A 26,235-nucleotide genomic window follows, 5' to 3' on the forward strand; every position below is an offset into this window, starting at 1 on the left:
CAACAAAAACAGGCATTAAAAAAACTTTTGAACCCAGCAGCAACATATACTGATCACAGTGTGTCCAATGTTGACTATTTGCCCATAGCTGTCTGTTTCACTGGAGTCCCTCTGTCTTTTTTTCCAACTGCTTGGAATTTCCTGTAGCCAATTTGATTTATCTTTGAAGCTGGATGAACTCTGGAATGTATCCCCATGAGTGCTGCAGTGCACGAGAAGCAACTCAATTTAAGGGTCCAAGTTAGCCTAGACTAGGCCTACTATAAGTTATTTTGTTGTAAAATAATATAGGTGTGTAAACAAACAAACAAACAAACAAAAAAACAAAGCACTTGCTTCTAATTTTGGGGAATGATAGGTTCCACTCACTTGAATTATAGGCTAAGTTATTCATGTTTATACGCTAGAATTAGTTGGATACCTCTAGAAAAACAAAAGTAGCCAAGCCAAAAACACATGAATCACAATATATATGTTTGGATGCAGTAACTTAATTCTCATAACAAGCTAGTAACAATCCTCCAAGCTCAAGCAAGCCTATCAGATTGCAGTTGCTCAGGCGATGTTACCGCTTGCAGCATCAGCACCATGGACCAGTGATTTCTAATTTCATCATTTTCAAAACCATGGCCATCGCTATGCCAACGACGTCAAGTCGTATTAGCCGAATTAATCTCAGGATACTCGTTAAAACCATTAGATAATAAGCAAAGGCGAAAGGAGAAGATTGTCATACAGGATAGATCGGAGAAATCATTAAGTTGAAGTCACGAGCGGAGCTTCCGCCCAATGCAAGGCAACCTGGGGGTAGGGAGGTAGGACTAGAACGTTTGCGTTTACAACATTCTGTTATTCCTGGCGAACATGGCGGCACCTGCGCTCTCCAGCCGGGCTGGGTCCGTGAGTAGCCTGGGGAACAGCCCCACTGCGACTCCCGGTTCTACAAACATGAATAAAAGTATCCCTGGATACCCAGAGCTCGACTTCAGATCGGGGGCGAGAATTGAAGAACTGAATCGGTTGATCCATGAATTTAGTAAACATGACCAGAGGGAATATGACGACCAGAGAGCACTGGAGATCCACACGGCCAAGGACTTCATTTTCTCCATGCTCGGTGAGTAGTAGCGAGCAAATGTAACTGTGCACCTTCGGATCAGTTTAATTGCATTCGAAATATCCGAATATTCAAATGTGTATTTGCACGTCTGGGTTTTGCCTTCATTTAGCCTACTACTATAGGGTTGTTCATTGTTGTGACTGGTAGTAGCTCTAGCAGAATAACTTGGTGGCTAGCTGCTTGCTGCTGTAGAATGTTAGCAGCTTTTCAGCTAGCCAAGTGTAGCTCGCCAGCAACACAAACAAATTGTTGAGATATTTTAAACTCAAATTGCCGGGGACAATTAATGTGTAAATATGTGTAGTCCTTATTTGTTTTGAAGGGTTCATGACCAGGAGACTCCCAATTCCTTCCTCAATTACAAACAAGAAGTATAGCAATTTGGCTCTGATTTTATCCCCACCAATAACACTTTTTACAACAGTTAAACTTGATTGTAAAATAAGACAGTCAAAACGATTCCATATCACTTTGTAAACAAAAGGGGAATAGAACAAAGCCGAATGGCCTATATGTTGTCTTAAGAAAGTAATAGGTTCAAACTACACCATTCCACCAAAATTCATGAATTGAATCATTCTTCATAACCCTTCATAACAAGCAATAACAAATGACCAAGGGACCATCACAACCCCATTGGCAATCGTTTGTTAAAAGAAACTACAGGGTGCATAATAAGTTGCTGGAGTTTAGAATTGCGCACCTAAATGCATTCTGACAGTGTTGGGGAAACTCCGGCTGGACTGTCTCTTGGCATGGTGACTGCATCTGAGCGGGAACAGAGACATCCTGAGTTCAGTGAGCAGGAAAAACAAGTGGAGCAGAGAGGAGCAGTCCTGCCACATGAACTCAGGAAACTGCCTGAAGGCCCCGCATGCATATCTCTCTCTGTCTGTCGCTTTTTCTATGACCCACTCGACATAAGCACACTCCCGTGCTGACTCACATGATCAGACACTCTTGAAGACATGCACATACACTGGCACACACACACACTCTTGTGTCTCTTGTGTATACAAGCACAAGGTATTTCCTATAATTTTCTCTGTATTTTTTTTATGTATTCATGCTCAGAGATACAGACATGATACACTCACACTTTCTTTCTATAGCTTTATGTACAATCATCATCATTCAAGGCCAAATGCATTTAGTTTCGAATGCACACACACATGCATGCGCACATGTGCACACACACACTCACACACTCTCCCTCTCTTAAAACGCCTTTTAAAACGAAAACGGAATAATGTCTATGTAGCCTCTGTCTCATGGCCATATGAACACATGTATGGGCAGTCGTTATGGCAGCCTCAGTTTGCCTTAGTCATTCTTCTTCTCTGTCTGTGCTGGGGCACTTTGAGTTCCAAGTCATGGGTCTGATCATACTGAGCCAAGGGCATTTAGTTACTTATTGGCCATTTTGTGTGTGTGTGTGTGTGTGTGTGTGTGAGAGTGTGTCAGAGTCCTAGAAAGGGAGAGAACAGAGAACATTAGCGAGTAACTTGTTCCCAAGGAGTCGTTGATTTTACTTTTACCTCCCACTCATGGGTTGGGCGTGTTGGTTGGTTTGTTTTTAGCAAAAAGCTGCCGGGCCAGGCCCACTCAGACTTGTGTAATCACAAGCACTGATTACAGGTTGTGCTGTAATATGTGGCTGGGTTTACAGAACTTTGTTTTATAATTGGTTGAGCCTGTGGCTCCATAATCAAAGTCTCTCATTTACAGTTGATGGCAGCTTACTATGGCTATGGTATAATGCCGTAGGGTTTTTTAAAGCCATTGGATTCTTCTCACAGCTTTGTAGACATTAGGTTATATGATGGGAATGAGAGTTTGTGGCGGAAAAGACAAATGTGGTGGAGATGACATAATGACATAAATAGACAAATTTAAGATTTAAAAGCGTCCCTACAATATGTTATACTATATTCTTTAATACTATGAAGCAAATAAACTGCGTTTTAGTGTGGGCAATATCATTTCCACCACAACTTGTCACCATTTCATTTCCAGTACCACCATGAAAAAAGAGGTGGAAATGACTGGCGGAAATTACATTTGACCCTTTTTCTTCTAAAATCTGATGATAACTTAGCCTTTTGATGCAAGTTGTTAGAGTTAACATTAGATAGACAAAAATACAAAATATGGCCTTGAACTTTTCCAACTGCTTTTACATCCACATAAAATATGAGTAGTTTGGAAATGATGCCCAATAAATACTCTCTTTTCTACTCATCTTTACCTGGATCTTTCTTCCTTGTATTACCCCCTTTGGAAGTCACCCTTTGTCCATCCCATAGGCCCATCCATGTAACCCCCTGTGGAGTAGCTATTGCTATGGTTACTAGGTATACAAACCTAAAACAATGATACCAGGATTCTATTTTTTACAGTGTGGCGGAAATGACAGTGAACCCAAGGGACAGGGCTTCATCTTATGAAAAATATAAGAAAATGTGAACAAATATGGCAATATATATGATTTAAATAGACAGTGTTTTATCATTTAGGACTTGAATTCTACATTAATTCAATATTTAATTTAGAATTAATGGAGGTTGAACATCCAAAGTCTGGCTTAGGGACAGTTGGAAAACAGTAAAAACCATACATAAAAGGTCTCATTACATAAAAAAATGATTGAACCATGATTTTTTTTCTATAGAAGGATTGCACTGACAGCAGAGTCTGTAGAAAAAGATCCCTGAATTCCTGTAGCATAGCAGCTCAGACAATGGCAGAAGGGCCTTTCATCATGTTATGAGGTTAGGTGCCTTCAAAAGGATTTTGGAAACGTTATGTTAAGGTCAAAAAACAACATTGTAATAGCACATTCATTTTACATAATATACGAGAGAGAGAGAGAGAGAGAGAGAGAGAGAGAGAGAGAGAGAGAGAGAGAGAGAGAGAGAGAGAGAGAGAGAGAGAGAGAGAGAGAGAGAGAGAGAGAGAGAGAGAGAGAGAGAGAGAGAGAGAGAGAGAGAGAGAGAGAGAGAGAGAGAGAGATCGAGAGAGAGAGAGAGAGAGAGAGAGAGAGAGAGAGAGATCGATCCACCAACTGAACAATGGCTGTGGTACATCACAAAGCATTTGGGGATTGCACCCCTAGCAGAGAGGGGTGAGATCATCATAGGGTGTGACTCCCCCCTAGTGGCTAAACAAGGTTGTCAGTGTGCACTGTAATACATTCACATATTGGTTTTTTTGGTTGCATATGGAAAAGATTAGATGAGATTGGTGTCGTTTGTGAACATTTTAAAATTAATTTGAAACTTAAATTTCCCCTTGGGGATCAATAAAGTATCTATCTAATGGACATTCTAAAATTCTGAAGATCTTTGATAAATGAGTTAAACATGTCATATAATAACCATGCTTTGTTTGTGCTACTGTTAGTGCTGTGCACCAAATGGAGAGAGGGAACTTAATTCTTAAAGAATGTCTCCTCTGCCTCTCTCAGGTATGGTGCAGAAGCTGGACCAGAAGCTACCTGTCGCTAATGAGTACCTGCTGTTGTCTGGCGGTGTGCGGGAGGGCGTGGTGGACATGGACCTGGACGAGCTAAGCGTGTATGCGCGTGGCACTGACTACGACATGGACTTCACCCTGCTGGTGCCTGCGCTGAAGCTGCACGACCGCAACCAGCCAGTCACGCTGGACATGCGCCACTCAGCGCTGTGCCACTCGTGGCTGAGCCTGCGCCTGTTCGACGATGGCACCATCAGCAAGTGGAAGGACTGCTGCACGGTGGTGGACCACCTGAGCGGCGCCACCAACTACTTCTTCTCCCCGACCCTAGTGGCTGACTGGTTCCACGAGTCGGTCAGCGTGGTGCTGGCCGAGATCCAGAAGAAGCCGCAGCGCGGGATGCCGCGCGTGGAGAAGGTGGAGAAGAACGGCACGGTCATCTCCGTCATCCTGGGCGTGGGCAGCAGCCGCATGCTCTACGACATTGTGCCCGTCGTCTCGTTCAAGGGCTGGCCGGCAGTGGCCCAGAGCTGGCTGATGGAGAACCACTTCTGGGACGGCAAGATCACGGAGGAGGAGGTGATCAGCGGCTTCTACCTGGTGCCCTCCTGCTCGGCCAAGGGCTGTCGGGAGAACGAGTGGCGCTTGTCGTTCGCCCGCAGCGAGGTCCAGTTGAAGAAGTGCATCTCCGGCAGCCTCATGCAGGCCTACCAGGCGTGCAAGGCCCTCATCATCAAGCTGCTGTCGCGCCCCAAGGCCGTCAGCCCCTACCACCTCCGCAGCCTCATGCTGTGGTCCTGCGACCGGCTGCCCTCGGCCTACCTGGGCCAGGAGGACTTTGCCGCCCACTTCCTGCTGGGCCTCATCGATGACCTGCAGCACTGCCTGATCAACAAGATGTGTCCCAACTACTTCATCCCGCAGTGCAACATGCTTGAGCACCTGTCGGACGACACGGCCATGCTGCACGCGCGCAAGCTCTCGTCCGTGCGGTCGGACCCGGTCGAGCACCTGCGCACGGCCATCGAGCACGCCAAGGCGGCCAACCGGCTGACGCTGGAGCTGCAGTGGCGTGGCAGCACATCGGGGCTACCGTCACCGCAGTCGGACGCCAGCGGCGAGCAGCAGCCGGACGACCGCCTGGCCAAGAAGCTGCAGCAGCTGGTGACGGAGAACCCCGGCAAGTCCATCTCAGTCTTCATCAACCCGGACGATGTCACTCGGCCCCACTTCCGCATCGATGACAAATTCTTCTGAGGGGAAATTGGGGGCGGCATGCTTGCTCTCACTCTCTTTCTTTCTCTCTTTCTCTCTCTCTGATGCACACACACACTCACGAAAAGCAAAAGTTTTGTATCTTCCTTCCTGTAACACAGTTGATCAGATGGAGAGGACTGTACCAGAAGGGAAAAATGTGTTAGTTTTATGTCCCTAGGTCCCCCCATACTGTTCTGGGACTGAGAATACAGGGCTTTGAGATGCCTGACCTCTGAGAGAGAGAGAAAGAGAAAGGGAGAGAGGGAGAGAGGGAGAGGGAGAGAGAGAAAGGTAAAGGAAGATTGTCCTGATTTTTCAAGAGGTAGCAGTGTTTTTTATTATTTGGTGCTTTGGCTATGTGGGATAAATGTAAATGAAACAGGACTCTTGTGGATTGTGGTTTTAGGTTTTTTTGCACAGTTGAGGTCTAAGAGCAGGTCTTAGCCTAGGCGCCATTTTTTTAATTTTCCTGCTCCATTTAATTATTCAGCGATCACCGACAATTAGAGATCATGTGTCACGAGTTTAGAGCTGTTAAAGAAATGTAAACTTCATCATATATTCACATTAAGGCTAGCTAAAGCTCATCTGTATAGTCATTTCATATCTTTCATGTGTGAAGTTATCAGTTCTGCAATTTCAAATGGAATATGCCAAAACTCTGCGAGATGGACGCTAAAAGACTCATATCTGCATACTTAAGTGCAATTAGTTTCAACACGCATTGAGACACTGGTGTTGTTTGGATATGACTTTTGATTTGCACACACAATATGTTCTATACACAGAAACACACACGCACACACACACTTGCAGACATACACGACTCACACCAACAAACTCACATGATCTTCAATGCAACACTATAATCTATTTAAGAACTGCACCAATATCACTGGCGCAGTCATATCCCTTTCAAGCTCCTTATCCTATGTCTCCATTTGTGGAACTACTACTGTTTTAGAGTCTTATTTTCTGTGTTTGCTGCTATTTTACCTTTTTTTAAACAAACATTTTTATAATTTACTCTTATGCAAACAATTTGTTCATTTGAATGTGCATTGCTACTGTGTAAATAGTCCTGTAAATTGTCATATTTTGTTCCATAAAATGGATACTGCTTCATGGCGTACAAGACCCCCATGAGGCCATATTATCTTGAGTATCAGCCGATCAAAGGACTTTAAAATCGGTACAAGCCAATTGTGTCGCATCAACCTGGAGAAGGCAGACCAATTGGAACTGACCAAATGCAAAACCCACCGAATCAGCAGGGACCAATCACACTGCCTTACAGCATCACCCTGGACCAATCGTTTGTTTGAGGGTTGATCCCGTGAGTTAAAAGGTTTAGATTTCAGACAAGACACCAGTCAACTGTTTAATCCGAAAGGAATCCATTTGGAGACTTGTAACTATATCACTATGTACCAAATCTAATTGTGTGAGTTTTGAAAGATGGTCTTTAATGACAAGAGTTGCTAATATATCGATAATGCATCACAGAAGAACTCGTGAGAATGTTCAATTGCAGAGACTGTTGTCAGCTGTAAGGCAGACAAACATGCAAAATGAGTGTGTGATGAATAAAGTAAAAGAAGACCCTGCAGCCCTCACTTAGGGTCACTTTTGTTCTTCTCATTGCTATTCTTGTTTTTTTAAGTAATGTCATAAATTAGGATGAATAATAAGGAGACATGTACTTGTAATAAGTTTTGTGAAAGGATACTGTGGAATTTCAAAGATGGCTGCCGTGTAATGTGTCCTTGGCCTCCCACGGTTAAAGACGGAAATGGTTATAAAAACGTGCCTTTTTAATGTGAGGGGACCATTTTCATTCTGTGAGGGGACCATTTTGGCTCTCTGTAATGGAAGATGTTGCTGCTGGTCCATAGGTTAAATGCACAGTGGTGTGCATAGCAGAGAAGTTTGCACCGAGGTCTGAGCAGAGAGCTGCTTTCTCCTTCCGTGCCCCCTGTGTCTTGGACTTCTGCCAATAGTTGACAGCCAGCATGACTGATAACTGACATGGTGGGATGACCAGAGGTGGTAGAGTCCTGATTGGTTGAGAGCAGCGAGGGAGCGACCCGATTGGACCGAACTAAATGACTGTGCAGCCCATAGGTGCTGGAAGCCTTCCCAGGGCAATGAGAAGTGAAAGTGAGAGAATTATGGCTAGGAGCCCCCCTACCAAGACCCTTGCCAGCCCGCCACTTATAGTGTGTCAGTCAAACTTATTGATTTGTATCGCTACAGACTGGGCGAAGCAAGCAAGAAAGTCCCTGGGTAAATAAGTCGCCACAGATAAACGAGGCAATAAAGGGAGGCTGAATAGGGAAAAAGAGGAGAAAATAGCGCTTCACTTAAATCACATGACGTGCTCTGACCTCCAGGAAGACCAGTGCACGGATGGAAACATCTTGCAGCTGACGGCACTCAGTGGAGTGCAGTTCTGATGACGCAGGTGCTGAAGTGCTCCTACTCTGGCAATCTGGAGATACTTCAGTGGCAGGTTTTAGAGCTGATATTTCTCCATGGTGTCTGCATATTTACTAAATAGATTCTGCAAGCCCAGCTTAAGATTTATTTGGGATAATCCATTTTGTTGTTGTCTGCATACGCACACACACATTCAAACTCAGCACCTTGCCTTTTGCGCCAAGATATTTTTGCTTCCTGGCGTCTCAGCACCTGTCAGCACACCTGCGGCCCACTCCGCCCATCTGAGCGCAGGGATTGTGTGTGTGTGTGTGTGTGTGTGTGTATGTGTATGTGTGTGTGTGTGTGTGTGTGTATGTGTGTGTGCGGCGTGTGTGTGCGCGCGCGTGTGTGTGTGCCTGTGTTTGTGTGCGGAGGGGGGTATTGTCTGTGTGGTCTCATGGGAGCTTTAACCTGATAATACACAAAAAAAAATTCACATTCAACATCAACCCCAAAAAGTGCACTTCCTGCACTATGCAGCATTTCGTTTCAAAATAGACTGTTTGATGTTTATGCAAACACAAACTCAGTTCTGTTTGTGTGCCTGTGTTTTAAATTACCCTGAATTATTACCCTATGAAAATGTCTAAGTTAAGTGATATAACCCTTTGAAAATACCAATATGTATAACATTGTAGTAATATTATTAGCCTATGCCTCAACAGTTTTGTGTCTAGTGCATGAAGAATTGCATATGAGCTTTAGAGTTGCATCATGCTTTAATATTTTGCACTGTCTGAAGGTCATAGGAGGATCCCAAGACATGAGGAGAGCGGTAATCCTCCGAGTGTTGTCCACAGGATGTGCCATTAATTGGAAATCAATTAACCTACTTGGGCAAGGCCACTAAAGGAAGTGCTTGAAGCAGTGTCTCATCACTTCTGGCAGGCCTACTTCTCCATTTCACTGTCGACTGCAGCCATCTTTGCTCCTGACATACCTGAAGAGTGTGGATCGTCTCAAAGTTGCAGCCACTACACCAAAAAAGTGATGTTGCTATGGTAACTGACACCCACATCCTGTTATCATATCAGAGGCAACCTGTAACCTTGTTACCATAGAAACCAAATGGGTACCCCTTTTTAAATAGGGAAAGTTCCCCTGGGCAACCCACACCTGCATTACAGTAATAACTAACACTGAGAGGTTTATCTGACACAGGACATAGTTAACAGTGCATTTCTTTCCAAGTGCATTTGACTTTGTTTTGTACTTTTTCTCTCTCCTGAGGAATTATAAATCATTTTTTTCAGTTGTGTTACTGGTGAAGGCTTTGTGACAATTGTAGGCTAAAAGAGATATTGTGGTTAACTGATGCATGTTAAAAGTTAATTTGGCTACACATCTGTTGAAATTCATTTAACACAAATCACTGTTAGGCTACTGTTAGGCTATCAAATCAACAAACTCTAACTTTACTGGTGGCATTGAGCACTCTCTCGCAACTCATCTCACCTTGGGGCTACTTTCATAAAATAGGCGAAATGTCGTTCGCTGACCTCTGCGTGGAGGAGATAATGCTTAGCTCAGGAGGCTTAGATCAACCTCATGGGGATGGGCGACTCAGGGATCCGGTTTTTCTCAGATGTCACCTTAAACAAGATCCTGGGCCGTGACGTCACTTCTGTGTTTGATAGGAGCTGAGCTGCAGCACCACGGCGCGAGAGGACAGCTCCCGATCGCGGCGCGCGGACACAGGTAATGCACGATCCCGGGCCGAATCACAGACACAAAAAACGCCCAATTTTTTCCGTTCGGACACAACTCCGTACTATCACCGACCGCGCATCACCCGCCCACCACGTTCACTCTCTGACAGCCACAAGGATTGATTAACCGCTGTTCTCACGAGTCGCGCGCGTTGGTTACAGCTCAGGCAAACCAGGCAACTGGAATCCAGTCGGGGAAGGAAGAATCACATTCCATCCCGACCGAACTAGGCACGTACAACCCGAAGGTAGCGTTCCAGCATCCACCCCCTAACCAACATCCGCACAGAGGGAGATGGAGAACAAAGATAAAGCTGCCGGTAAGGAACTTTACATGTTTTTGACATAAAGGCTGAGTAGGCTATGGTATGGGTGTGGATGATTCTCAGCGTGTGGGGACGGGTCTATCAGAGTGGGGCACTACTAGTACTGGTGTATGTATAGACTGCGGTACTTGACTCTCGCATTCAGGACGGGGCGGCTCGCCGTTTTACATGCATGTTGCTGCAGCGGAGTTTCAAAGTCTTGTTTTCGCGGACGGAAAAACCCAAAGCGATTATGTCCTGCGGCAGCGGGAGCGGCAGGGGCGCGTGGACCTGCCCCCGCGTTGACCAGCCATAGCTTTGTTTTCGGCGAATGGCTGACGGAGTCCTGATGCAGCAAAATCAGCCCTCCGTCCGTGGGTCTACCGAGGGGAAGGGTGGTTCACTCCTTGTGAGTCCCGGTCGATGCGAACACGCACTTAACGTCGTGGCGTCTTCATATGTAACCCATGGACCAGTTTATGCACATGCGACATAGATGTGTCGTCAGTAGAAACTGTTGAGTTTTTCAGGCAGGGCACATCGAGGTTTTACCTGGACTGACACTGCTTAAACACCTACCTGTTTTATTAATCTTGATACCCCTTGATTATTTCAATGTGTGTGTGTTTGGCTATGGTGTATCAGCTTGTTGACATACAGCTTTTGGGAATGACTGACTATACACCATAAACAGCCACATAACCCTGTGGGAATAGCCTTCAGTTTCCTTTTGTAGAGGAACTGTAGTTGTGCATGCAGATGACTTGGCATATATGCACAAGATTGTCCATACCTGTGTAACTGTGTTTTTGGGAGTGTGTGTGTGTGTGTGTGCGTGCGTGCCTGCGTGCGTATGACAGTGGTTTGTGGATTGGTGTTGCTGGTGTGTTGCTGGTTCCTATCAGCATTCAGAACGGGTAGCCTCTCTGTCGAAGCAGACTTCACTGCATCAAGGGGGAAAGTAAATGTGTGTACTCCCTAGGAATTGTATGTGTGTGTGTGTGTGTGTGTGTGTGTGTGTGTGTGTGTGTGTGTGTGTGTGTGTGCGTGTGTGTGTGTGTGTGCGTGCGCACGCGTGCATGTGCACATATGTGTGTTTTTATGAGATTTTGAATGAGTTTTTAAATGTGTGTGCATTATTTTTTTGAGTCATCATATTTTTCTAGATGAAGTTGTGTATGTGTTTGTCTAAGTGCGAGTTACGTTTATAGCCCCCCCCCCACCCTTGGTCATAACCTTAAACCTTCATATTCAACCCCCTTTCTAAACACCAAACACATCATGTGGACTCTGTGTGAGCATGTGTGTGTGTGTACTTTTTGCATTTGAACTCAGGTTTTACATGCTCATTTTGTTTGAAGCGGCATGGTGGTGTCGTGTCTGTCTGATGCCCCGGCTGCGCCCGGATGTTTCTCCAATGCTCTGCCAACATCAGAGCCTCCGATCACTCTCATCACGCTCAGCTTGCTGAGTCCAGCTGGGGCATCCAGGTTTGAGCTCAACACACACGCTGCTGAGGAACAGACCTCAACGCCCCACGCTAATAAGGAGGTCTGACCACTGGCCTGTGAGCCCTCCTCATAGAACACAAGCCAGGACCTGAGGGATGATCCAGCTTTCTTTAGCCCACCTCCAGAGTCAAGCCCTCATAATCACGGCTGTCACTGAAATCCATTAGCATACAGTCTTAGACGTCTGTCTATCAAGCGGAACATCCCACATTTGTCTGTCTGTATAATTGTCTACAAGTGTGTGTGTGTGTGTGTGTGTGTGTGTGTGTGTGTGTGTGTGTGTGTGTACAAGTGACTCACATATGGGCATAATAGCTATTGTATTGTGCACTGGTGGAACTGGTGTCTTAAATGCCGTGGGACTGCGTGGTAGTCTGCAGCACAGTGACTGGCTGCCAGAGGATTTGAGATCTTTGAGTAAACGTGGGAGACTGCATATGCATCCGCCTGGAGATGAAAATAGGTTACATCATGTGTAGGATATCAATCATTGCCGTTTCGCATCCATCCTGGGTAAGAGTATATGCACTGCAAATGAGCAATGCTGGGCAAGAAGGCCTACTTTGTGTGTGTGTGTGTGTGTGTGTGTGTGTGTGTGTTGTTTGTGTGTGTGTGCATGTGTGTGTGTGTGTGCATGTGCGCGCCTGAAACCTACAGAGTATATGCATACTCTTATGAGTCAAAATGTGTGTGTGTGTGTGTGTGTTTAGATGTTTACTCTCTGTCTGTCTGTTTGTCAGTCTCTCCCTCTTTCCTACTTTCGTTCTCTCTCTCTCTTACTCTTTTAAACACACACATACACACATCACACACATGCACACACTCTCACAGACATGGGCGCATTATGTTTCACTCTGCTCTCTAATTCAGTCGTAGCCTTCGCATCTTAAGTGCTTTACAGCATCATAAAGGGCACTGTTAAAACGTCATCTTGTGGACGTCTATGCCTCTCTGCTCAAGGTCACTGAGTTGTCTCAACTGAACATTGTCCCTGGAAGTCTGTGTGTGTGGACAAACTACAGTGTTTCCCACAGAATTTAATTCTAGTTGTGGTGGTTGGTTTGCAGAATTAACTTGAACGCAACAGTTTTTAACAAATTAGCACAGCATGGTTATGATGCTAACCAGATTTAAGTACAATTTAGTACAACCTGGAAAAATCATTGTGTGGTGGTCAATGTTGATATTGTGGTGGGCCGTCACAAATAAGTCAATGTATGGGAAACACTGAACTATCTGTTCCTATTAAAAACAAATAATATAGTAAACATATACACTTATTTTCAGACTGTCAAGTAATATTTAGATCTCACAGATATATTTTGGGTAAATTCTCAGAAATGGTCCGGATCTGAATTTCGACTTTGAATCTGAGCCATCACTTTAGAGAATGATTTCACACAAACATGTGCTCTGTGGACTGTTTGGAGACTATTTATAGGGCCGTGTGGACGCCAAACTCTTGGATCTCTCCTCTAGGGCCAGCACCAACAAAGTCAAGCAGTTCCCTTTGTGATCAAGCACTGTTGCGGAGAGAAAGAGGAAGAGGAGAAGAGAGAGAGAAAATGGTTAGAGGGAGACAGAGCGAGCGAGAAAGAGAGAGGGGGGAGAGAGAGAGAGAGAGAGAGAGAGAGAGAGAGAGAGAGAGAGAGAGAGAGAGAGAGAGAGAGAGAGAGAGAAAATGTAAGTGTATTAAAGGAGCAGGACAGTGAGATACAGACATGTTATTGTTGTTTCTCTCTCTGCTAATAGAGAAGGGACCGAGAAGGGCCCAGAATTAAGTTTATGGGCAGGGTCAGAGCAAATGGCTTTATCATTGTAAGTATTTATCGCAGGGCCACTGATGTAAGCATTCAGTGCTCAGCCACTGATGTAAGTATTTAATGACGGAGCTGGACAAGAGGGCGGGGGAACCAGAGCACCTCTGTGAAGGACGCTTGAAACCAGACTTCCATTGAGTCATACCCTCTTCTGATTCAGATTGCAGCCAGGGCCAGAAGGTACCTCTTTCTTTCTCTCTCTCTCCATCTCTCTCTCTCTCTTTCTCTCTATCTCTCTCCTCATCCATCTGTCATTTTCATTTCTAACCCTTTGTCTCTCACTCTCTTTTGACGGTGTGAGTCACCAAAATGCATGGTGGCATTTTTCCTGTCATTGTGTTTCAGCTGACAAACCATCCCTCAAAACTGCCACCCTAAACAAGGTGGTAAAAATACCCCATGTGCATGTGGATATAGACAGAGGGCAAGGTCAGAGGTGTGCATAAGTGTTTGTGTGTGTGTGTGTGAGAGAGAGAGAGAGAGAGAGAGAGAGAGAGAGAGAGAGAGAGAGAGAGTGCTTGTGTGTGTGTGTGTGTATGCATGTGTCTGATGTGGTCCACAGGTTTCCTTGTGAAGGACTCACAGACAGGCAGAGTACTGTTCATCACAGTTACCAGAGTCGGTGGACTGATACTCTGGCTCGGACCTCTCTCCCCTTCCAATGCTTAGCTCTCTAAAGGCAACATGCTAGCTGCTGTGACTTCATATCCTCACTGTACTGTATCGCTGCGCAATTTAATATTTATCGCCTCTTTCTTAGTGTACGAGCAGAGAATAGTGGCTTTGTCTAAACAACTGCATACTAAACAACTGCAAAATGTATAATTTATAGGAGTTCCAAAAACAGCACGTAAAGGAGGCCAGTGTTTCAAAACACCTCTGTGACAAACGCTTTGAAGGTTGGAGATGTGGGTGATCGTGAGATTGGAATGAGACTACAAGGTCATGTGAGTTCCACCCAAAATGCATTGTGCTTGTAGCAGATGCTGACATGGACAAGATTCCAATGTTCCTGCCGAACGCAATTCGACACAGTCTCCATCTCTCGCCCATGCACAAAAAGCACACTTGTGAGCGCTCACCCACACACACTCTCAAAGACACAAAATAAACCTCCTCACACACCCTCGCAGCAAACATCAACAAACACACACACACACACATAACTGCACACTCTGAAACATATACCAACGTTGTTACTTCAGAGTGGCCTAATGCCAAACTTTAATGCTAGCTAGTCAGTTAAAATATGCTACTCCAGGCCATTGTCTGCCAGCTATAGTAATATCCTTAAATAGCATGAACATATGTATAGTGGATATCTGTGTCTGAGGCACTGGTCCAGCAGAGCATCGATAGTCTACTAAGGGATTCCTCCACCTGCTTACTCTAAACTGGACTCCTTCCACCTATTACCGGCCAGGCAGAAATTGCTGGGGTAGGTATTTGTGAAGGACTACGAGAGAGACTGTGAGTGTGTGTGTGTCTGTGTGTGTGTGTGTGTGTGTGTGTGTGTGTGTGTGTGTGTGTGTGTGTGTGTGTGTGTGTGTGTGTGTGTGTGTGTGTGTGTGTGTGTGTGTGTGTGTGTGTGTGTGTGTGTGTAACAAAGAGAGTCTGAGCGAGTAACTAGAGCCAGTGTTGTGGCATCTGTGTGTTTATCAGGCGGCCTGAAGAGACACCCAGACACAGCCGGTGCGCTGACACCCACAATCAATGTCTGCCTGGTGCACACACACACACACACACACACACACACACACACACACACACACACACACACACACACAGTCAAAGGCTCATACAGCGGACCAGAGAAATAGGCTGACCCAAATAGACTTGGGGCTGGTCACATCTGCCACTGGATGGGCCTTCAGTGGGACACACTCCCAGGTCACCGAGTGGCCATATGGGAGAAATGCACATATTCAGGTCATCTGTCACAGACATGCATCCACCCAGGGCATCCATTTTTTTTTTTCAGTTCAAAAGTTCTGTGAGAAAAGTGGGCAGTATGTTTCTCAACATAGCCCTCAACACAGCAATGCTCTTGGGGATACATCTCTGGCCTCGTCAGCTATGTAGTCGCTGAGGGTGCGAGAGTGAAGAGTTCTCGCAGCGCAACCCGATTTCTCCTGCCTCCGCTGCATACATCCAGGCCATCTGTTTTAAGGGTGTGCCGCATCGTCTGGTTAGATCCACTCTCAAAGCTCATCCATTTATGTCGGCTCTTTCAGCGTTATATTCAGTCAGGTCAGCTGTTTTAGGGGTACGTGCTTTTAGCCCATTTTTTTGTATGGGCACACGCATTAAGGTTAGTTGTTTTCAGGGTACATGCATTCAGGTCACCTGTTTTGGGGGGGATGCATGCATTCAGGTCTGCTGTGATGGGTTTGGAGGAAGAGCTGAGGAGGGTGAGTGGAGGGTCAAAGGTTGGGTGGGGATTGGGGGGGGGTGGAGGTGGAGGGTGGGTGGGGATTGGGATTGGGGGGGGGAGGTGGAGGGTGGGTGGGGATTGGGGGTGGAGGGAGGGTGGAGGTGGAGGCTGGGTGGAGGATGGGTGGACATGTGAGCTTCACTGCTGCTGCAGAAATGGGGAAACTATTGAGCGGTCTACAAACCCGATTTAGCGCTAACCACATCTACACATGTGTGATCGTACACACACACACACACACACACACACACACACAATGATTCACTCCTCTTGTTTTTTCCACAGCTCCTCTCTTCCTCTGTTTGTTTCTCTCTTCCTCTGTTACTTTCCCTTCCCTGAAGTCTCTCTCTCTCTCTCTCTCTCTCTCCCCGTCTCCCTGTATATTTATTCTTTAATATCTCGCCCACCTCTTTTCTCTCTCTAGACTTCTCTCATTTCCTCTCCCTCTCTTGTTTACAGCAGCAATCTCTCTGCCCACTCTCTCTCTCCCCCACTCTCTCCCTCTCTCTCTCTCTCTCCCCCCCCCTATCTCTCTCTCTCCCCCACTCTATCTCTCTCTCCCCCTCTCTCTCTCTCCCCCACTCTCTATCTCTCTCTCTCCCCCACTGTATCTCTCTCTCTCTCTCTCTCTCCCCCACTCTCTCCATCTCTCTCTCTCTCTCCATCTCTCTCTCTCTCTATCTCTCTCTCTCTTCTTCCCTGTCATGTCATCACTTAACTCTCCCTATGTTGCCACTGATGGCTAAAGGGTCAGCACAAGCATTTGCTGTTTGTGTGTGTGTGTGTGTGGTTGTCCTTTTGTCTATGTGGGAGTATGTCTCGCTTTGTTTATATGTTTATTTTGTGTGTCTGTAGACATGTCTGTGTGTGTGTGTGTGTGTGTGTGTGTGTGTGTGTGTTCGTTCTCCCTTCATTAGTGCAGGAGTTGTTTCTGCTGACTTCAGCAGCTCTGCTGTTTATCCATCTCCATGTTGTCGCGGGGCTTTGGAGCAGAGAGAGGCAGCGAGAGAGAGAGAGAGAGAGAGAGAGAGAGAGAGAGAGAGAGAGAGAGAGAGATGGAGCAGGCCAGTTTGGACCTTGCTGGGCTGGGTTACCTTGACCCCACCCCTCAGTACCCCATCACCATTGCACTAGCACTGCCCCCCCTCACAGTTACTCCCCCCTAACCTCTCATTTTCATTTCCACTGCCTGTTTCACTGCCCACACACTTAACACACACAATCTCATTGTGTGTCCCCTGTCGCCCTCTCCACCTCTCTCTCTCTCTCTCTCTCTCTACCTCATTCTCTCACTCTCTTTGTCCTCATCACTTGCTCTTTCCATTTTCTCCTGTTTTTTACATGCTTTCTCATTAAGCCCCAATAACCTTTCCTGGCATCCTTCTCCCTCTATCTCTCCCTAGACTCCTGTAAATTCTCCAGTCATCCCTCTCTCACTCCCTCCCTCCCTCCCTCCCTTCCTCCATCCCTCCCCACCCTGGTTGTGTTGGTGAGGGAGTGTTTGATGGCTTTGCAGCAGAGGATGGGAGAGGTTGGAATGCTGCAGCCATTGAACTCCCCTCTGCTGCTCTGGCATGGAGGCGGGCGTGGCAGCGTCTGTAGAGACTCCTTTCACCGCCTGCTTTAATACGGGTAGTGTCCATATCTATGACATGGATTCTGCTTTATCCGAATGGTGTCCGGATGGTGTCCATATCTATGATCTGGATTCCTGTGTGTTGCACAGCAGGACTTTGTTTGTTTAGATATCTGAGCAGTTCATGTTTGCACCATCAGTGTTTACATCATGTGTACTGTTGTAGATCATGATAGATAATCACACATATGCGTATACACACTGTAAGAAAGCCATTTAGCTGTGCGCTAATAAATTGATTACATGCATTTCTGCAGGTTTTGTAAATGTCCTTCTTTTTAGCATATGGTTATGCCATTTCATGTCATAACAAAGGCAGATCGGGGTATTTTAGGATGTTGTGTGAACAGGGAACAGAGTGCATGTCAGTGCAGCCAGTGTAGGTAATATGTACTCTTTGATGCTATGTTGCATAATGTGATGATTCATTGTTAATTGCCCTGTGCTGTTATGTTGTTATGTGTAGCGCACCATCCAATGCAGAGGTGCCTGTTGTGTATTAGCTGCTGGTTGTGTGTGCAGTACTACACCACACTAATGTGCTCACCATGTTACTTGGTGTGTGTGTGTGTGTGTGTGTGTGTGTGTGTGTGTGTGTGTTCATGCGTGTGTGTGTGTGTGTGTGTATGTGTTTGCATGTGTGTGTTCGTGTGTGTGTGTGAGCCTGTGTGTTTGTGTGTGTGTGTGTGTGTGTGTGTGTGTGTGTGTGTGTGTGTGTGTGTGTGTGTGTGTGTGAGAGCCTGTGTATGTGTGCCTGCCTTTCCTCAGCAGACCGCTTAATTATTTACGTGCCTCTGAAAATGGAGTCACTCAGTGAGAGAGTGGAGAGCTGTGCCACTAGTACCCTTCTGAATTCCCCAAACCTGTTTGCCTGCCCCTCGTCCCCATCGTCCTGAGTTCTGGACTCATTTAATGGGCCACCTCCGCCACACCACCTCACCCCACCCCAACCTCCTGGAACTCAAAGCTCCTACTGGGACTGGGAGCATCAACTTAAATAACGTTAGACACTGCACCTGCTTTCATATCTTCCACATTTTGCTGGAGATGTTTTCCATATTTTCAGCAGGCTTAGCCTCGGATGTTGAAACTGTTTTTGTTTTTGCTTCATTTTTTTGCTAATGAAGCTTCGCCTATTTCAGTGTCATATTGTCACCCCCTTCACTTACGTACCTTGTCAGTGTGAAAGTCTCGGTGCTCTAAATGGCATGGCAGGAACTCCAGGAAGGCTGTTGACGTTCCATCCTTCTCAAGCTTGGTGCAATGTTCCCACAGCAAGCCATAAACCAGATTCAACACGCCATTGTGTTGAACCAAGAAACTGGTCCGTGTGCTTATGTTGGGTTACCGAATCATGGGTTAGAGGTAGGGAAATTGTTACCGGAAATCACAGAAACCTTTCGAATTATCTATCTGTTGTCTATCTATAATCTAATAGTCTGTTTGAAAAGCTGATTCATTGATCGAATAATGGGGTTTACATATTTGATGAGGGACTGCACACTATTAACATTAATGTCAACATACACTGGAAGAGTACAACCCCTGCATATGTATGTGGCCATAAGACAGCGGATACCTGTTAAAGCCAGTAATGGTGTATATATATATATATATACAGTCATTGTTTAAAGCCCCTATGATTGACTGAGAGCTTGAGTTTGTGAGCTTCTCCATAAGAACCATCAGAGACAAGGAGTCCTAGTACACCTCTCTCTCTCTCTCTCTCTCTCTCTCTCTCTGTCTCTCTCTGTCTCTATTTTTTAGAAATAGTCAGACACACACACACACACACACACACACACACACACACACACACACACAAACACAAACTATGATTCACTCTGTGGTTCTGCACAAGCCACTCATGCTCCAAAGACACACACACACACACACACACACACACACACACACACACACACACAAACACCGCTCAATATTATTCAGCATTATTAGTCCAGTTGAGGTGACCTTAGAGGCAAAGAAAAGAAAAGTCGATCTTTACTGTGTGTGTGTGTGTGTGTTTACAGTATGTGTGGCATCTACATACATTACCACAATCATTCCAGAGATGCCAGAAATCCCAGAGTCCTACACAAACCAACAGGGAATTGATATAGTGTTTTTCACACATGACCATTCATTGAGTTTGAAATGTTTGATTGTAGTTGTTTTCCTCAGGTGGCACAGTATAGGCCTACATTGGACATACACAACATATGTTGATTTTAGTGTCTGTGATATGTGTGTAAAATGGTGTGAAAGATGTTAAGTATTCATGCAGGAATGTACCGGTTGGAGGACAAATAAGTGATACATTAGAAACTAAAAGCCACTGTTGAACTATGTTTGGCACTGTAATGCTGACATTTGGACTACATCTGAATGCAGAAATTGGTATTTATTAATCTAACACTCTTAGAATAACACTAATCTAACAGCAAATGAATGAGTCAGACAGAGATGGTTACAGCAGAAAGAAAGTCACAAAGAGAGACACTGAGCACGTCTGACCAGATAAGACAGCAAAGATGTTTTTGTGTGCGTGTGTGTGTATGTGTGTGAGAGAGAGAGAGATATAGAGTCAGACAGCAAAAAAAAGCAAGCAAGCAAGAGAGTGATAGAGGTCAGACGTCAGACACCAAACCTGCATTCTCAGTGTAATACTGCCACATAGAAGCACCTCAGCTGTCCATCCCAGAATAGTTGTCAGTGACGCTGTGTTTTCCACTCTCAAGTCTCCATCTTCTCAGCACCATGGCTCCCTCTGCTGGTGGAAAGTGTGATTACAGCCCAGCTCATATCAAAGTCACAGGGAGTGTCCCTCAAAAGCTCACACTGTCATTCATATCAAAATAGCCAAGGGAACAAACACAGTTAGTGTCAAATGTCAGGACCTGAGAATTCACTGTCATGTATTGCTTACTGTATGTGTATGTCTCTTGTCACATTAGATTAAGTGATATGTGATTGAAGATAAACATCTAGACAGACTGTCACTATTTGTGTCTGCACATATGCCACCCCTGACGGTATATTTATTTTTGGATTTACAGTATCACTACTATACTTACTAATTCTTTTTCCATCCACCCACTGTCAGAACAGTGGTGCTACGTGTATCACTGTAACAAAGCAACGCGTAAAAACAGTACATAGCCTGGCCCTAGTTTGCATACCCCCCCCCCCCCCACCCTCTTCCCCCCAAACACACATTGACACTCACCTACTGCATATTCCCACAGATTTTTCGCGCTCCTTGACCCACATAGGCCGTCTTCCTTGCCAAGTCTCCACAGGTCTCCGGTGTCTCGTCTCTTGTCACCGCTTGGCGAGAATCGCCTTCCCCAGCACTTTCTGTGCGTAAACACTGATATAAATAGAAATCTCCACTAGCTACTCCCATTTACACTCCTAGAATAGAGGCTATCCGCTTTCTATTGCGTGGACGGTCCAAGGTATTGAGTGTCCCTCCCCTCCTCATCATAGATCCTTCTGAAGAGCCCCTAATTGTGTTTGGCCGAGGCTCTTTGAGGCAGATGAGAGGGCGTCTGTAGCGGAATGGTTGACCAAGGTGTGTCGGTTGTGGGGTGTGGGGTTATTCCAACAGGGGGGTGCAGATGGAGTGGATGGGTTGGGTGGGGGTCTTTTCATGGTGTTTCGTTTCATGCCTCAAAGGTTTCTACTCTCATTGCATAGACAACAGTGGCCCAGACAGCCCCACGATCAGGGGACGGTGTCTGCAGGCGTGGCAGGTTACACATGCTCACACATGAACACAGACATGCACCACACTGGACCAGCCTGTCAGGAGATACAAACACACACACACACACACACACACACACACACACACACACACACACACACATACACAAACACACAGGCACTCACACCCACACTGGACCAGTGAGCCATGAGACACACACACACACACACACACACACACACACACACACACACACACACACAGGCGCTCTATCTGCATAGGCAAATTCTAGAGGGGCAGTGGTGAGGGAGAGAGAGAGAGAGTGAGAGAGGGAGAGAAGTTGACAGAGAGAGAGAAAGAGGTAGAGAGGGAGGGAGAGCAGTTGAGGAGGGGTAGAGAGAGAGAGAGGGTGACGAAGCCATCAGGGAGCAACTTTGCACAACAGATATCAAGGGTTGTGCAAGATTAGAACCCTTAGAGGTCCACACAGGTAAAGCAGCCACTGTTGGTCCTGATACACTCTGGGAGTTTTTTTTTTGCATGTCGGCCTGAGAGGATTGCGGCAGATCACCCAGTACCCGGTCAGACCTGTGGAGTCGTACAGTGAGGGGACAGGGGAAAAAGTGGACGTTAGGACGCGCCTCGCAAAATGACCCGCTACTGCAGTTTGCTCCGGCGGCTTCTGTCACTCGACAAAAAGGGCGAGGACGATGATGAGGAGGAAGGGGCAGCCAAAATAGAGAGCACTGAGCCGGGTGAGTGCCTGTGGCCACCAACACAGCAGCGCTTCTCAAGTTCCCCCTGCAAACCATGCACTGACCGAGCTGTTATGTGTGTTCACATCCTCCTACCTATACTAGTTTACATTTAAATGGGACAGAGACAGTATGTCTTGACTGTTGTAAAAATGTGAGCAAGGGTGATTTTTAAGGGGTTTCGGGACAGTTCGGGACAGTTTGGATTATGTTTGTGCTGTGGTCTTCACTCGTGTGTCCACAAACATACACACACAAGCACACACATGCTCAGCTGGTTTTTGCATGTCATGGTGGGAGCCGTCAACACAAATAGAATGCTATCCTTTACTGCCATTCATGTATATCAGGGTTACCATGCTGGGTGATTCATTTTCATCAGACCAGCCTTAGAAAGGCTCTAATACCTAACATTGTGTACCAAGTTGTGACTGCAAGTGTGTATATGTGTAAGTGTGTATATATGTGTGTGTATGTCAATGTTTGTGATGTGTGTGCTGTGCAGGAGTGGTTGTGTGTCAGTGTGTTTGACTGTAGATTGCTCAACAAAGACCAAACTGGGATGGAGATAGATACTAAAAAAGCTGTTTGCGATTAAGTAGTATTACCTGACCCAGGAGTGTGTGTTAGCTGTGCTTGCATGTTGTTTTTTTCATTCATCATTAGTGCACCTTAATAATTTATTTTGTTTATCATAGAGTCTATCAGTGTTTTCTGAATTATTTATTGTATTTTATCGACTTAAAAGATCCATTATTGCAGCTGAGATCAGCGCACTGTAGTTTTTTCCTTGCCAACAGGAGTTTTACTTTTGCTAGGATAACAGGGGGAGATTTCTGAAGATTGACATCAATACTCTGCACTTATAAACTTATTTAACACTTACTGTATAACCTTAATTCCAACCATAACTCTCTATGTGAGCAAAGCATGTGATATTATTCCTAATTTGTTTAAAAATGAATTCACATGTGTAAAATTACTCCCTTTCTGGTTGCAGTAAGTTGTTGTGGCGATGATACAGTAGTGTTTGTGGTCAACACTGAGTGTAGCTTTCCTGTATTACCGCCATGCGAGCCATGTCTGTCCTGCTGGTGAAGGCATTAAATGAGACTCAGCACGTACAAAAATACATCAAATAAATATCTCAGATCAGCGCTCATGTGTCTCGCAGTGCGCACCTTCATTCTGGACAATATCTCACCTCTGAGAAATCACGCACGCATTCAAATGCACACAGTCCAATGCAAACGCAGGCAATTATACAAATACATGTCTTCACACAGACAAAGACACACACACACACACACACACACACACACACACACACACACACACACACACACACACACACACACACACACACACACACACACACACACACCGATCTACAAACACAAACACTTCTGCCTCTGACCTTGCGCTGTGAGCTGTCCTCCTAGCCCAGTATGTCAGTATGTATTTTGCATGGAGTTCATTCAACACCTTGGTGCAATAAGGTCCTTGGGGCCACTATCCAAGTCAGTTACATTGCCTCATCAGCCTCTTTAAAATGATTGCTTGGCCAGGAACAGCCTCACATTGTACATGCTTAAGTATTTTATGTTTGAATCACCAATAAACACAGCGAAATAAGAATCAAAATAGCGTGAACCCTGATTAGAGTCAGGAGTGAGGAAGGCTTTTTGCTCATAGCCGTTGATTTCAGCCCAACAGGTAGACTGCCTATATTTCACTGGACCAAATATGCCTTCCACATACACACTCAGTCTTTATAGAAAGCAGGAACATCGTTTCATAGAGCCATTGCCAAGTTCCGGTCCAAACTTCTGCTACTATTCAGCTGTGGAATCCCGGAGAGCCTTTTGCATTCATATGGTGATGGAGTCAGAAGTCATTTGTCAATCTGGAGGTCAGCCAGCTCAGGCTGTATCAATAAATTTCCCTGTGAGGAACTCTTCCCTGGACCCTGAAATAATTCAGTTGCACAGGACTCTTTCCAGCCAATTGATTTGTAATACACCAAAATGTTCTCAAGCTCTGCTATTGTATCCGTAAAAATCAATAGCCCATCATTCTTATTTTGGTGATTGTTAAAAGTTGACAAACCTAATTTGGCTATCCATCTCATCTTAGTTTCACGATAAATCATTTGGTTATGGCAAAGTTTCTTTACAATTTTGGGTTTTTTTAAGTTTTTGAAGTTTTGAAACATTTTAGTTGACATTTTAGTTTACATGGAAACTGAAGTTTACATTGTGCACATGTGAAGGTAAGCTTGAACTTTAATCTGTGCTTTACACCAGTCCTCTATAAATATCACGACCATGGTCATTACAGTTTCTTTCATTGCATTTCTCGAATCATAACCTTTGCACAACAGTTGAGTTCAAATCCTTTCTCAAAACAATTAGTGCAAACTGCACTATGTAATGGATTACCTGCAAAGGTGCATAGTCAAAAGTACTCAAAAGTATTCATGCCAATGAAACTGTCAGCAATCAGAATGACAAGTCATTATACACCATTGTTTATGAACAAGAGTCAAACTGCTTTCTCATGCTGTCAGAAAATACTTACAGTTTACTCTGTAAGTATTTTCTAATGAAAAATGCACAAGGAGCACTTTTTCTGTGTGGCATAGCAATTTCAAAACTATAAAGTTACACATTATTGTGTTGGTGAGATTGTTTGCAAGAGACTGGATATGTTTACTGAACTGTACTGTTTGCACTGCAATTTGTTGGCAGACAGTGTTACAGTATGAAGAAAACAAAGACTTATGTAGCATTGGGCAGAGGAAAAATGACAATTTTACAGTAAAACATAGGAAACACCCCTTGGGCAGGCCTGCGCACCACGGTCAGGGATGGATTACTGCACGGGCCTACCGGGCCCAGGCCTAGGGGCCCAAGGGGTCAGGGGACCCTGAAGCCCAAGCCATTGCATGGAATCATTGCCTCAATATCAACACATCAGGATGTAGGCTATGAATCTGATTGAATTCAAGTATTGGCCATCCCCAAAATGCACCAGAATACAGAAAAATCACATCAAACAAATTAAAACAATTCTGGGGGAGGACCCACAAACCCCCCCACATATGCAACAATTAGTGGGGGGCCTTAATACATCTGGGCCCAGGGGCCTGAAAGTTCATAATCCGTCCATGACCACGGTAAGCCAGATTTATTGTATAGGTAAATCGTTCTATACATCCTGATATTCCTGTCTGTCAGGTCACATATATGTGCTTGACAGATTGTGACAAATAGTCCAACACATTTGCATGTTATGATTCAAGTGATGAAATAAGGCCTATTTGCTTTATGGGGTAGGACTATTCAGCATGGAACCAGTATAGTGCATTTTGACCAGCATGTCATTAGCAAATGAAAATGACATTTGTACACAAGTTGCATGGATGTACTGAAGCATTTGCTGTCTAATGCTGATCTGAGAAATGCACCAAAGCAACTGAGAAAAAACTGTAATACAATATAGGTGAGAGGAGACAAAAATAGTATACATAAAGACAGATAGACAATAGATAGACAGACAGACAGACAGACAGACAGACAGATAGACAGATAGATAGATAGATAGATAGATAGATAGATAGATAGATAGATTGATATTCCTAGTAATTGTTTTAGTGTTTAGACATTTAGACAGTCCATGACTCCTTCCATCCTTTGAAATGACACTGTTATCCATGAAGGTAATATACAGGAGAAAGGGAGGAACTTCTGCCCCCATTCATTTCAATGGCCCATGCTAGGTTACTTCCGCCCCCATTCATTTCAATGGCCCATGCTAGGTTACTTCAGCCCCCATTCATTCCAATGGCCCATGCTAGGTTACTTCAGCCAAACAAAGTTTGAAATTCACAGCAAACATCTTTTTCAAAATGGCATTTCACAGGGCTCATTTTCGGCATTATCTAGATTTAATTAGGTGGCACTTTACAGATGGAGACAAGGTAGAGTACAGTGGTATGTCATCGCTGTGGATTGGAGGTTGA

The 26,235-nt window shown here is 45.1% G+C and overlaps 2 protein-coding genes across 3 annotated transcripts in view; both read left to right on the plus strand.

Annotated features, from left to right (window-relative positions):
- The first annotated feature begins 567 nt into the window (after positions 1 to 567).
- LOC125308335 (nucleotidyltransferase MB21D2) lies at positions 568 to 7,467 on the plus strand. Its single transcript, XM_048264762.1, has 2 exons — positions 568 to 1,117; positions 4,587 to 7,467. Exons 1-2 carry the CDS (start codon positions 865 to 867, stop codon positions 5,849 to 5,851), a joined length of 1,518 nt encoding a protein of 505 aa, XP_048120719.1. The 5' UTR covers positions 568 to 864; the 3' UTR covers positions 5,852 to 7,467.
- A 2,511-nt stretch (positions 7,468 to 9,978) lies between these two features.
- fgf12b (fibroblast growth factor 12b) overlaps positions 9,979 to 26,235 on the plus strand; it is a 50,650-nt gene continuing 34,393 nt past the window's right edge. Inside the window, exon 1 of one of the 2 annotated variants that reach the window (XM_048264967.1) lies at positions 9,979 to 10,361. In XM_048264967.1, the coding sequence (XP_048120924.1) occupies positions 10,337 to 10,361 (25 nt within the window). In that variant the 5' untranslated portion in view covers positions 9,979 to 10,336. Of the gene's footprint in view, positions 10,362 to 21,819; positions 22,212 to 26,235 lie in introns of those variants that run through there. The other variant, XM_048264965.1, reaches the window with a different exon arrangement.

Source organism: Alosa alosa, chromosome 15, assembly GCF_017589495.1.
Source record: "Alosa alosa isolate M-15738 ecotype Scorff River chromosome 15, AALO_Geno_1.1, whole genome shotgun sequence".
In the NCBI taxonomy this organism is placed as follows: domain Eukaryota; kingdom Metazoa; phylum Chordata; class Actinopteri; order Clupeiformes; family Clupeidae; genus Alosa; species Alosa alosa.

Coding starts and splice junctions, on each gene's coding strand:
- LOC125308335 (XM_048264762.1), top strand. CDS start 865: ATGGCGGCACCTGCGCTCTCCAGCCGGGCTGGGTCCGTGAGTAGCCTG. Junction 1,118..4,586: donor CTTCATTTTCTCCATGCTCG/GTGAGTAGTAGC, acceptor TGCCTCTCTCAG/GTATGGTGCAGAAGCTGGAC.